The sequence below is a fragment of the Haliotis asinina genome, chromosome 15, assembly GCF_037392515.1.
Source record: "Haliotis asinina isolate JCU_RB_2024 chromosome 15, JCU_Hal_asi_v2, whole genome shotgun sequence".
Taxonomy (NCBI): Eukaryota; Metazoa; Mollusca; class Gastropoda; order Lepetellida; family Haliotidae; genus Haliotis; species Haliotis asinina.
In genome coordinates, this window is record NC_090294.1 from 1,779,372 (window position 1) to 1,793,381 (window position 14,010).

The window sequence follows — 14,010 nt, forward strand, 5'->3', positions numbered from 1 at the left end:
GTAATTCCAGTTCTTGTTCTCATGGCTGTATGTCAGGGATAAAGCTAACATCACGCACGGACTCACTCACTCACTCACTCACTCAGCATTATGAATTTTCTTGTAAACATTTTAACTTCACCATTAAATACAGGATTTCAACATCATTGCACCTTCTTTGCATGTCACGGATGTAAGCGTGGTGTGTGTTACAGTAGTCAGGGTATTGTCAAGTACCATATAAAATGCTTCTGTACGTGTACCGAGATTCTCTGCTAGATGGAGTGGATATATGATAGATTTGGCGGGGACAGGAAGGTGGAAGTTACAAGGAGTATATTAGTGTATACATGGCATTAATAGCTTGACAAATATGTCCCAGTGCATTAAAATTTCTGCCTTGAAAACATGTCCTTAAAACAAACATTATTTCACAGCAGTGTGACAAAAATGAGCTTAGAAAGTGATTGAGATAGGTAATGCAGTTGAAATAGGTGTTTGGGTCCAACCCAAATGAGGTAATGTGGGATGTAAGTGACAAAATGTTTGTAACACAAGACACAGCCTAAGCATTTAGGCATGTCAATTAATAAAGTGAAATGTATGGTAACACCCTTGTAATGTCGAGAAGCAGAAGGGCATTGTCCGAACTATCTGTCGCTTCTACAACAAAATGTTCTATTTCATGCATGAGAGGTCCCCCCATTGAGCCCCCCAAATAGCCTGAGGGATCTGTTTATGGGGAAGGGATACACACAAGCCATCCATCCTCACCCCCAGTGGCAAGGCTAGAGGACTCCTCTGCCACCCTATGGTTTTTGCTAGTATTTGTAGATGTGCTTTGTAGAATACATGCAGGGGAGTAGATTGTGAGAGTCTCCCGTTACACAAAGCCCAGAGTCGGATAGAGAAATCCTTACCCACACTGGCTGCCCGGACAGCATTGTAAGAACTTGTAAGAGACTGTCCTGCTATTTGAGCCACAGATCAGATTCTGTTGGGTTTTGTCAGGGATGAGTTCAAAGATCACCCGATAAAATAAGCCTCTTTAAATACGATAGAGTGATACTGAGGAGGTCGGAGCGAGATACGTTATCCCACTGGAGGAAGTTGGATTGCGAGAAGCACGTTAACTCGGTGAGACTGCTACCCCTGTGTGAAGGAAAGGGGCAGACAAACATTACTCACAGTGTCAGACTCACAGAAGAGTAGATACTTCTCACCTTGATCTTCCTTCTCCTCCCTCCACTGTACCAGGATAGTACAGATGCTGCTCTTTGCTCTCCGTCCTGCATCAAGAAGGCAACTGCGTATCCACTCATCTCACTCCTATTGAACTTTGGATTACTAGTTCTGGATACTAATGGTTTATTTGTGAATTGTGTAAAGGTGATTTGGATGTAGATTCGTGAGGAAAGTTTGTGCCTTGCTGGTGTTGAAGCGTGCTTTATTGATCAGAATGGACAGTCCTGCTGACGGTGAGTTTGTAATGAGTCCTGTACACACTTGAAACACATTCTGATACTCATGAAGCATTGACGAACTATTGATTGTTGTATGTAAATATGCATGTCGCTATTCCCTCAGTTACACATAAAAATAGTTCCTCTGTTGTGTTCTGTAATGGGGTAATTTGTTATCAATGTGATTCAACTACATTCAGAAGCAACTTGAGGAGTTGTTCACAGTGAACTTACCTAAGTTTTCCAGGAACTGATATCCCGTCTATACTGTGCTGGTAAGTAGTTGTGAATGATATACTACAGCCTGGTGTATTAACAGATACAAGTGTAGATACAAGAAATAAACACTGTCACTAATACCAACAATGACAAGTAGTGTTAATGTAAAATCATAATTACCTCATCATATAATTTGTCAAATCCAATGAATCTTGTCTAATCAAATCACTCATTATCAAGTTATTACAGACATTAAGATAAACTCATACTTATGGCCAATTATTTGAGATAGGAAGAGATTAGGGGAGATATTTATACAGGGGAGTAGCTCCGTGCTGGTTGCAGGTACCCTCTACCTCTTTGACCCTGGCGTGAGTGCACTACTCTACTACATCTCGTATTGCAGTGTGTGGAGATTTCCCGGGATACGACATTATATACTCACTCACATTAGAACACATACATCAAAGGCATTCCATTACTATTTGAAAACTGCTGTGTGAAATATTTTCCCCTTATAACAAAATATAAATGCAAATGATATCTATAATATTTACCTTGTTCAATCTAGAATTAAATGTTGTATGTATAAAAAATTTAAAAGCATTTATGCTACTGAACGTAAGAAATACGTGTGTGTAAGTATGTTGTATTTCAAAGGTTTTGTAAGTACCAGGTGTCTGAACTCTGTCCACTGATAAGTGGATGCTTCAGGCCGTCAGTAGAAACTCAACCCAGTGTAATGTGTGGATATCCTCTATGTTCAGGTTACAGCTACCACGCTGGCAGTGGCCAAATTATGCTAAGTGCCGGATAATATCTTGTATGCTTCCCTGTATTATATGGAGAACACTGTCTTTGTATCACATGATCATTACAAAAAAACACAGAATTCAAATTGTTTTGATGACTTCTAGAGGACTGTGTTAAGAAGATTTGTCTCTGCAGTCAGAATTTTCGGTTGAATATTTGTGAACATAACTTCCTCCTGTTAACTATCAACATTTATTTCTATTTACATCCTTTTATTTGTTGAATTACATATAACCAATCACGTTAACGTTTTTTAGGAAGGGTTATGGAAAGTTTGAGAATGTTTACACCATGAGGAACAATTTGCAGGAATTCCTCAAGGGTGAATTCTTGTAAATTCTGCAAACATCCTTGAAAGTAATTTTCTCTGAAAAAATGTGGCTTATATTTAGTAGCAATGATGTGGTTTAAATTGGTGCAGTGTTGTACGACCCTATCTATTTCCCAGTCTGCTCACAGAGTGGAGGTAATTACATATGCACAGAAAATATTGCTTGGGATTTTGCGAAGCTATTTGGCCTTTTGATGTTGTGAATTTATTCCATTAATTCTGCTGCTAAATTAAATATCCTGCCAGGATGGTATTTGGTGTATGATGCTGCGGTGGAGGTTCGTCACTTCTGATTCCACCACTGACTGATGTATTTAGAAATAATCATAAAATAATTTATCATGTCTGTATTACTTACTTTAATAAAAGATATTTGGTTCCTGTAATTTATGTCAGGCTGAGCACAATTTGTACGATTTTGAATAATATTTACTTAAATGTTTTTTGTTTTAAAATAATTATTTACAAATTTAGAGAAATTGTTTAGATAATTGTTTTTCAAACACATCATCCACTTGTGAAGTATTGTTTTTTTTATAATTTTGCATTAAATATACTGTCAGTTCCTTTTGAATAAGTAATTAAACTAAGTAATGTTATTTTATGTGAGACAGTTCCTGAAAAAATTGAAAGAAATAATTTTTTTTCATCTTAATAACTGTTTTGCATCATATGTAAGTTTGAAGGTGGAACCAACTCATCTTTGGTTTTAAAGGTAAAAGCTTCTTTGCAAGTAAGTGCAAAAATGTCTCCTCATATTAGTTGAATGTCATGTTATTTTTACCATTGTTGCATATCACACAGACTGAATATTCTTGAATGAATTTAATTGACAATGTCACTTATGTGGGAGTCCTGAATCAAGACAGATCTTCAAAGTTACCTGCTCTTGTTTGATTTCCATCTGTTTTATCACCAGTCATCCAAGACACCTTCCCTTTGGGTAAAACAGGTGCTAAACATCCATAGTTTATAATCACCAGGTAAATACAAGAGCATAATGTTTGTCTCAGATCACTTTACAAACTACAAAAAAATCAAGTGTATTTTTGCAAGGAACATTGTTGCATATTTAATTTTAATAACTTAGATATATCCAACAACAATACCTTTTCACTGGATGGTTAGTCAGATGGAAATTGTGAAATGAAGATAGTTGTGAGGGACATTGTATGTGCAGGGAATTGCAGCAGTATTCAATTTACCATCGTACTAGAGATTATTCACTGATGTTGTGAGATGAAATCTTTCATTGGGGCTTTTCACCAGGGCTTTCTAGGAAGTCCATTGGCTCCACATGGCCAGTATGATCTGCTTGGAGAAGCGGAACATCCTCTTCAGACTGGGAGCATGTTTTGTATACGATTGAGAAATTGCCTTTTCAGGTTTTTACCCCCCTCCCCTACAAAATTATGTGCCACACTTGCCTGTTTCACTCAGTGCTGTGATGATAAACCGGATTACACTGGCTTAATGAGGTGTGACATTCTTTATTTTTTTCGTACCCAAGTAGAGATTCAACCTTAATTGATTATGCCAATCAAGTGTAATTAGTGTTTAGTTTTGTGAAACATGAATCTATGAGAACCTTGTACAGATGGATGCATGTTCAAGTCACATCTTCCTCAAATGCTTCTGAGGTAATACTAGACTCCTTTTAAACAAAATTAATTGTTTTTATTTTTTTCATATTTTAAGTTACCATCTGATTACCAAGATTAAAAATACCACTGACTTGTTGGACAGAAATTATGTTCACACTCCAAACTGTCAATATTAAAAATCTTTTACTGAAAATGAAACATGGTCAATAGTCTTTGATGCACTGGCATTTTGTGAGTAATATTTATATTTACTAATTTTAATTCATTTGTTTAGAACACTTTGATATGTGCTTACTGTTGAAAATAGCTTGAAAATATCTAAAATAATAAAGAAATTCAAATTTGTGTAACCTGACTATATTCGTTGTTATTTAATGGTACTTATCTGAATCCTTTTGAGATACATTCTGATACATTGTGGTGATACAAGTAGAATTTGTTCTGCTGTCTTAATGTCTGTGAGGTATGTTATTATTCTTGCTAAATCAATACACATCAATCCACGAATCTTTAGGAATTATGTAAGGGAAAAGAAGGCAGCATGTATTGATGTTGGAAACCAACCCTTGCCCATCTATCTATGAGTCAGGAATGTTCATTTGAGCGGCACATGGTACAACTGGACCAGTAATGTTCACACAGAGTTGTGTCCCTTAGCTAACAGGATCCAATGGGCCATGGATCCAGTCATAGATTTAGTTCTATGTTTATCAGCACTATGCCAACTGTTGATGAAGAAATGTGTGATCTACATAGGTCCCGAGGTAGTCCCGGGGCAGTTCCATCACCACTGCAAATACCATATACACTTTTTTGAACAAATGTTTAAAAGGCATGCCTATCTAGATTTATTCAGATTCTTTGCTTCTATCTAGTATGTATGAAAAGACAACTAAACCCCAAATTCCAAGATAGTTGCATTTCAGAGACTTCTTTCCACATGCCTCCTTTCTACCTATCCCTTCCATCAATGAGCGTTTCTCTGTCATTTGTTTTCTGTACAAGTAAAAAACTAATATAATGGTAAAATAATATCTGGTGTTCTGAATTTTGACAAATTTTAGCCCTTCCTCCTGATGCTGTATTGATTACCTTTATGTCTTTTGTAAGCATTTTGACAACCAAACAGAGGGCCGGCTATGCATATGATTATGTTGAAGTCAATGTTTTGATAAAGTAATAGGAATGACGTTTTTGTAAGAAAATGTCACAGCTTTAGGATGACTCTAATTATGTTAGTGACGTATTATAATTTTGTAAAATAATGTAAAGATTTCCTTGTTTAGTGTCAAAATTTTTTACCCCCATTTCGGAAGCTAATCTAGTGTATTTCAGCACGTAGGGTGTTGGACTACAGGGAACCAAGAGTCCTTGTGTAATGTCGAGGATATGTTACGACAATCATTAGGGTTTACAACTGCTGGAGGGTCAGTGTCCATACTTTCTTACTGCATACTGTGGCGTCCTACAGCAAAGGAATGAGAGGGGTTTGTTGCTATAGTAATGAAGTTAAGAAAAATACAGGAGATTTTGATTCTGTATATGCATTCTCACTCTCTCGTTGTAGTAAGATGGTATTGTTTGGGATGTAAGGAGTGGATGTAATGACACACTACCCACTAAAATACCTTAAAATACACACTACATGTAGCATTAACCACTGAACACACATCGATAGTGAGAGGACATGCACATAGTTGTATTGTGTGTCTGTGTGTTGTGCTGTCACTATCTATATGTGTGCAGTGGTTGATGATATGTATCGTGTACTCACTCACTCACATTTACCGTGGTGTTGCAGCACATGAGCACATGAACACATCATGCATGTGCGTGCATGTTCCCTCTCTTTTTCTTTTCTTTCTCTCACTCTCTCTCTCTCTTTCATAATGAGTTATAGTCAAACTTTGCTCAGTATCCATGAAATGAATATGATGGCTTTAATCACCTGGACAACGTATGACTGAAAGTGTTTATTCAAAGCTGCCGCTTTAGGCAGGTTTACATTTCAGGGTTCAGTTAAAACATGGCCATTTCTCACACTGACTGAGAGGTTCCCCTGCTGACAGAGCTTTTATTGATAACATGTACACAGAGCTGTTTACAGAGAGTTCACACATTAGCATAAAATATTCATATATTGTCACATTAGTACTGTGACTTAAAAAGTGAGTCATGAAACATTCCTTCTTGAGGAATTTTGTTATCAGATTTGAGAATTCCTGTTGTGTATAAATACAGGGGGTATGTTGTTTGGAAAACATGATGAGAGGTGGCCGTGACAACAGTTCAAGTGGTGATATGATGTGTGTTCCCGGGTAAATCAGCTCAGGACATTAAGGCTTGACCCAGTGGAGTAGAGCTGTACCCAAGTTGACAGGCTTACTTGTACGTTCAACACTGCCAACATTTACACAACAATCCAGGCAGGCTTACATGCTCAGCAGTATCTGCACAGTAATCTGTAATACCCAATTAATAAACACTTATGCCTCAGAGTGATCCATAGTGTTCATGCTTGTATGTAGGTCTCTTTAACGCAAGTATGGAATAGAAATGAGCTTCTCTTCAGAGGTAAGAGGATACTTGATGTGAGTACGTGAGGCAAACACTGTCATATGTTTAACCCAGGTACACCTCCAGGTACTGCTGCCTATGCTATTGGAATATAGGAGTTGTTTCAGAGTTTATCATTGTTTGGTTAAATACTTCCTAGTTTAACATTCAAACATATGTTCCTGGTGTTTTTGTTGGTTGACTCATTATTTGTTGATCCAGTCCACTGCTTTTTGCTTTCATTTATAAATGTCATACAATCCACACCTATCATTACTAATGTCATACAATCCACACTTATTGTTACTAATGTCATACAATTCACACCTATCGTTTATAATGTCATACAATTCACACCTATTGTTTATGATGTCATAGCTTATTTGTTTATTAGTTATGCCTTTAAGTGATCTTCTATGATATATTTTGATTCTACAGCTTAAAAAGCATGCCCCTAGGATAATGCTAAGTTCAGTGGTAAAAGATAAACATGATTCTATAAAGAACTCTCCAGCATTGAGGAACCCTGAGTCGATGATAGGCCCCCAGGACTGAGACAGCACAACATGACATGAGGTGGAGTCATGTAAGAGGTGATAGCAGTGTATTGGTTCACCCCTTAGTATCCTATGTGTGCTTGTAATGTAGACTCTTGTGGAGGTATTTCTACAAGAAATCTCTTCATGTGTCCTTATTTCAAACTGTGGTACCATGCTTCAACTCTCTCCTTGTTCCTGTGTTCGAGTCCCTGTTACAGTGTATTCTCAGACAGCCTTTTAATCATGAACGTGTGTTCCAAGAAACATGCATAATCTGCCTCTGTGCTTCTAAGTTTCTAAGCCTGTCTCAGCAGAAACTACTACATTTTCTGTGTATCAATTGTCTTCCTTTTGTCTGTTAGGTTTATCTGAATATTTTGGAACTTGTAAAGCTTTTTATGTCACCAGTAGGTATGCTGATCTTGTCAATACTGAATGTATATTGCATGTGAAAGTTCTAAATCCAAGGTGGAGGTTTTCTCCAGGTTGGTGGAAATCCATTGATTTTGATCCAGTGCAGTGTGCTTGTGAATTATTTTGGTCGCTGTCCCGTTGCCTCCAGATACAAAACATCCCCACATCAAATGCTTGGACCAAGTCCCACCATTAGTGCTTGTTTTAGTGTGAAGAGAACAATAGTTTTAATTTGGTTTTGTTTTGCACTTATTTTCCAATTATGGTTGAATGATCAGTTGAAAACTGTGTGAAAATATGAAGATGATTTTGATGGAATACAGATTTTGATCACAGATTTCTTGGGATCTAACACTTTCTTTATGTAAAAAGGATTCGCTTTGTTGACTGTGTGGGTATGAAAAGTAAAGAAATGTTTTTACGTTCATCAATGAATTTCAAAACGCAAGCAATTGTACGTTCCAGGGTTCTTCAGTCAGTGACTTGCTTCAATGCTTTCATTATTTATATAAGCAACATTGCAATAGAACTTGGATTTTTGTGTCATTAATGTTGGGAAATTTTTAAAAAAATGTCTTTTAATAACTTGTAAACTCATAGCTATTTTGAAATACTTTATGAACACTGGCGCAATATGGAAGCAAAATTAGCATATATTTTCTTCGTATGCAAAACTTCACCAAATCCCTTTTGTTGGTTTAAAAGGGATTAGTAAGTAGTGGATCCACTTATTGGAAGAAGCACCTCCCAAGTTTTGAATTCTTATCTTGTGTTGTTATGCACCGTCTTGAATTCAAACTACTTTGAAAACAGATGGACATGAAAAGGGCAAGGCAACAGCCATGATGTCTAACAAAGGTATGTTTATCCAAAATTTGAGGGTTCACCATGGCCTGTTTGTCTATGGAGTTATGTGCCATCCGACACGTCTTCTTCAGTGTAGTATTACTCTGGAAACCCTTGAGACTCCCTACTCCTGATAGTGTCATAGTCTTAGCCTTTTGTTCTCAACTAGTCCTGGTTGGATGTCATTTGATACCTTGAAATTTGGAGCTAGACTTAAATTCGGCTCCAGGATGTGTACTTGGTGGAGTGTTTCAAGATGGAATGTGGTCTGAATATTGGCCCACTGACCTGGTTTGTGTTTGAGGATAAGCTGGGTTGATTCAGGTACAGACAGACCGTTGAGTCAGGCATGAGAGAGTGAGTGGTAAATTATCGATATAATTATATTTCAGTGCCTAGTTTCTAAGTGGAGGGAAGAAGTTTCCCCTCTACTGTGTGAGAGGTGTGTCAGCCTAGTGTGGCATAACTGTACATCTGTGACAAGTGTCACACTAGCATCTGATTACACAGTGCCATTTAGAAAGTGGTCAAATGTAAAACCTTATATTTGGGATTATACTTTCTTAGTAAAGTACAAATTCTTGTACTTTTTTGAGTTGAGTCCCATTCAGGATTTGAATCCACACTGAGTAAGGCATCAAATCGCCAGCACACAAAGTCAGCTGCCTAACCCGACATACTATTCAAAGCAGCTTCAAAGACAATTTTTACTCACTAAAGTGTGAGTAAGAGAAAAGGGTGAAGGTTCTGACCATTAAACTAAACCCCACACAAGTGATACTTGATAACCAGTATGGCATCGTCATATCCTGTCACACAAAGGGGTGCAACTCAATTGTCAGGAGCACATATTGCTATGAAAATGACTGAGTGCATGTACAGTGAGGAATACTCATAAGAAATACAGCCCATTTGGGCACAGTCTCAGCTTTCACATCTTCCTGTCATTCACAGATACATGTCAGGTATGACACGTGACCACTCCCTTCACACATCAAAAGAAGAAGTAATGCCAAGTGAAAAAAGTTATACAGAATTTAATATACTGATCCTGTTTATCAGTATAGCTGTAATAACGAGTGGCCTCATCTCCTGAATATTGGCCTACACTGGTTCTGGGTTCTGATTCTATACTTTATAGGGAAAATGGACAAGCCAGGATGTCCTGTCGGGAGTGTGTTCACCCAGATGGTTATTTGATACACTGTAGTTGTTTTATCACATGCTCCACTCAAGCTGCCTTAGACTAAGGTTTTGTTGTAAGGAGGCATACTAATATGCTGTCACTCACAGATAGATTAAGGGCTGGTGGGGTAGCCTAGTGGTTAAAGCGTGCGTTTATGATGCTGAAGACCGGAGTTGATTCCCCACATGGGTACAGTGTGTGAAATATTGCTCATTCAGAGGTAGAAGAGTAATCTACAATAGTAGCAGTATGTCATATTTTGCATATTTTGTTGAAAATTTTCACTTTAATCATTACAGTTTAACTCAATATTGTGCTGAATAGTTTTGTGGCTGGAAGTATGATTATTTCTTTGAAACAAGGTCATTTTGCAAATATCATAATGAAGTTCTTAGATTACATTGAGGTTGATGTAAAAAAGAGGGTGTGTGTGGATAAAGGTTTGATAGTTTTACTTGTGTCTCCTCAAGGTCTAAATTATAACCCTTCATTTTATCAGCTGGGTCAGTTTCAAAGGTTTAAATTTGACAGCAGGAAAATTTATTTCTTGTATGTTTGTATATTTATTTTTATTATCATGTTGTGAACACCTTTGGAAGCTGAAAGGAGATTACTTTGTCACCATTAGATCTCTCTTGTGAGAATTTATCATCATCCTGTGGTTTATCCCAAAGTTTATTTCACCCCATTTTGCAGTTGAGCAAGAAGATATTAATAATTTCAAAGATGTTGCTAGACAGTTATTTTCATTAATTTGTGGTGTTTATATATAAACACACATAGTGACTCAAAGAAGCTAGCTACATGATTGGTGAGTTACACAGTACCACCTGTGGTGTACAAATCTTGCATGTCCAGCATCTGATGCAAGCATCATGTAGTATTAACACATGTTCTTCTGACCCCTTGACAAGTGTGAGTTTTACAACACTTCTGGAAGGTGAAGGACAAGTCGTGTAACAGGTAGGGTCAGTGAGTGAGTGAGTTTAGTTTTATGCCGTATTCAGCAATATTCATGCTCTATAGTGTCCATCTGTGAATAATCCAATCTGGACCAGACATTCCAGTGATCAACAGCATGAGCATTGATATTGGGAATTGATGGTACAATCAACCAAGTCAGCAAGCCTGACCACCCGATCCCATTAGTCGCCTCTTACGACTTCATAGGGTTGCTGAAGGTCTATTCTACCATGGATCTACTCGGGTCGCGGGTAGACAGGAAAAAAGGGGAAAGAAAGTATATATGTGTTGGTAATTATCATTTTGTGGCCTACTTCAGTATTTCTGAAATATTGCAGAAAGTGATGTTAGACTAAACACACTCAATCATGACTGTGCGAAGTTAAAGTTCAGTCTGCAAAACATGTTGCATTTGAAACTGTAATATATTAATATGTATGTTCCAGGAAAACTGGCAGTTTTCAGGTGGTGTTTACAAGTGAAAAGATCAGTTGTTTTGAAGTTTTTTGGACAGAATTTGAGAATGACAATATATGGTGAAGACGTTGTCCCAGTTGTGTGTTTGTCCATGGTAAATATCCAGTATTGGGGAGAATGTTTAAGCTAACTTAGCCTTTGTGAGCTAAGTATATAGTGTTCATTCCAAACTCCAGATATTTGCCTGACCATGATAAAATCTATTTATGGGATTATGATTATAAAAACAAATATTTATAGGTGCCGGATTTTGTGTCTTTTTATAGTTGTGGTGCTTTTGATTGTATTTGAAGAAAGATTGGTTTTCAAATGCTTCTTTATCTATGAACCATGAATTATTGTAGCAAAAGTATGAACAGGTGCTTTCATCAGAGCTTAACTGTCTGGAGATGATTGATAAATACCTGGACCTGAATGAAAATATTGGTACCAAGCAAGAATGGTAAAACAAACATAGCACATCCTGGCAGTTGCACTAGGTGACTTTTTATTCTAATCTTTAGAGCTGTAATCACAGGTTTGGATGGAATGCCACAAAGTTTTTACACATCCTTTCTTGTTAATCACATAATCTTTCCATCGTGCTGAAAAGGCGTCTTTGCGATAAATTCTCTAGTTGTGTAGGGATAAGCTTAGAAGACATACTTGCATGCTTCTAAATGTGTTTTCTTGGTCCTTGGGCCTTCAAGTGCATGTTACCTTCAATGTTTCACTGCCTTCACATCGGTAGGTCAGGACTTCCTGAAGTAGGGGAGCTAATCTGGGGGGATTAGTGTGATGGACGTAAAGTGTGGGACTTTGTGAAGGATCTGCCCCATCTTTAACCGTGGACACACTGACAAATCACATGATATGACATTTGTGGAGGAATCATGGTTAGTTTTATGTTTTGTTTGTTAGATGTTTGAAACAGTCTTGTGCACCTGTTTGTCTAGGGCCATAAAATAATGAATAATGAGTGTAAAATAGGGGACACTATGCTTATTCTTCAGATGGTACTATATAGTATTAATTCTTGGACATAATTTATGTTTTTTTTATATTTTTATTACGGTTGTATTTGTGTTAGATATTTAAAAGTGTTAAACAACTTTTTTATTTTGGGGACAAAAAATCTGAAAAAAAAACCGTACCAGAGTCGGTATGATGTTTTGATTATGATCAGCGTTTCATTGAGTATTTTATGTTTATTAGTTTTTGAGTGAGACTGCAATTCATCAGTCCTCTTCTGAGCCAAATGCTCTGTAGTAGGATAGTTGACATGGCAATGTGGCTGTAAATCATTTAGTACCTAACAAGCAGCCATGTTAGGATACTTCCCAGGAAGCTGAGCATATTGGAATCCACACTTAACTGTGACCCAGGGTTGCATCTTGAGCAAGCTTCATCACATTGAAGACCAGGGTTTGATTCCCCACACTGGTAGAATGTGTGAATCCCATTTCTGGTGTCCTCTGCTGTGATTATGCAGGGAATGTTGCTAAAAGGGTGTAAAAGTAAAACTCACTCACTTTATGAAGTTGATGATGCTAAACAAGTATTTATTGCCATTAACACTGTCATTGACGAAAGCTCTTTATATACAGGTTGCTATGATTATGTTTAATCAACTGTCATTGATGAGTGAGGAGGTGTGTGTGTTGGGGGATGTTGGTTGTTGAGATGTACCTTAAAGTAATGTGCTAGGGATATGTTGACATGTTCCACAAATATTCCATCTGATAATCCCAAGCAATGACTTGAACATGTGTACATGCTAGCTAGCACCAGACAGTATTAAGGAAATGTTATGAGCCCTGCCAGAATGAGGCATTTTGGGACATGTCCACATTCTTTAACATCTACCAATTGCTTGACTTTTTCTGAAGCACCCAGTGTGCAACTAACATATGAACACCACAGAACAACGAACACAATCACATGAACGCCACAGAACAACGAACACAATCACATGAACGCCACAGAACATCAAAGCATGTCAAGTGTGATTCTTAGGGCATCTTGAAAAGTGAACTGATCTATTTTGGTCCCAGAATAGATCTGGTTCCATCAGGCAGATAGAAGTAAAGGTTGTTCTACCTCATCCCAAGTGGCATCTTCCGTGGTGTTGACTGTTCCACAGTGTGGAGTCAGTTTTAACTCCTCTTGTCATGAAAACATATTTTCTGGATTCTCTTTGGAATGTCTGACTGAGGGGCCGAAGAGGGGTGCCAGATTTAAGTATTGAGCTTGAAGAAATACTAAGGACTGGGTGGAAAGACTGGGGAGACTGAGTTTGATGCATCTCTCAGGACTTATGGTGGAGGTGGAATTATGTCATAAAAACCTGTTTAGCTGTGTTCTAGAATCAGTTTCTTGGCACAGAGGAGGTAACAATTTCCACATCAAATGGTGCCAAGAAAATGCAGTCTTGTGGGTAATGAATGAAGTTTTTGGCTGTCTGAGTCATGAGCTACTTGTTACAAGGACAGAAGTATGAGACTAAGGGGCTATAATGTTCACAGTAGCACAGAATGGTGCAGCAGGGAATGTGCAGAATGGCCTTTAGAAATCCTCTGAAGGGAGACAATTTTCAGTTTGATTCTAATCGTTCCAAATCAAGCCCGGTTTCATACACGTG

At 37.6% G+C, this 14,010-nt stretch overlaps 1 protein-coding gene across 4 annotated transcripts in view; it reads left to right on the plus strand.

Annotated features, from left to right (window-relative positions):
* The window catches only part of LOC137264839 (thyroid hormone receptor beta-like), a 295,265-nt gene that overhangs the window by 90,426 nt on the left and 190,829 nt on the right, over positions 1 to 14,010 (plus strand). Inside the window, exon 1 of one of the 4 annotated variants that reach the window (XM_067800174.1) lies at positions 733 to 1,457. The exons of the other annotated variants lie outside the window; for them this stretch is intronic. Coding sequence (XP_067656275.1) covers positions 1,439 to 1,457 — 19 coding nt within the window. The 5' untranslated portion in view covers positions 733 to 1,438. Of the gene's footprint in view, positions 1 to 732; positions 1,458 to 14,010 lie in introns of those variants that run through there. 4 annotated transcript variants of the gene reach the window in all.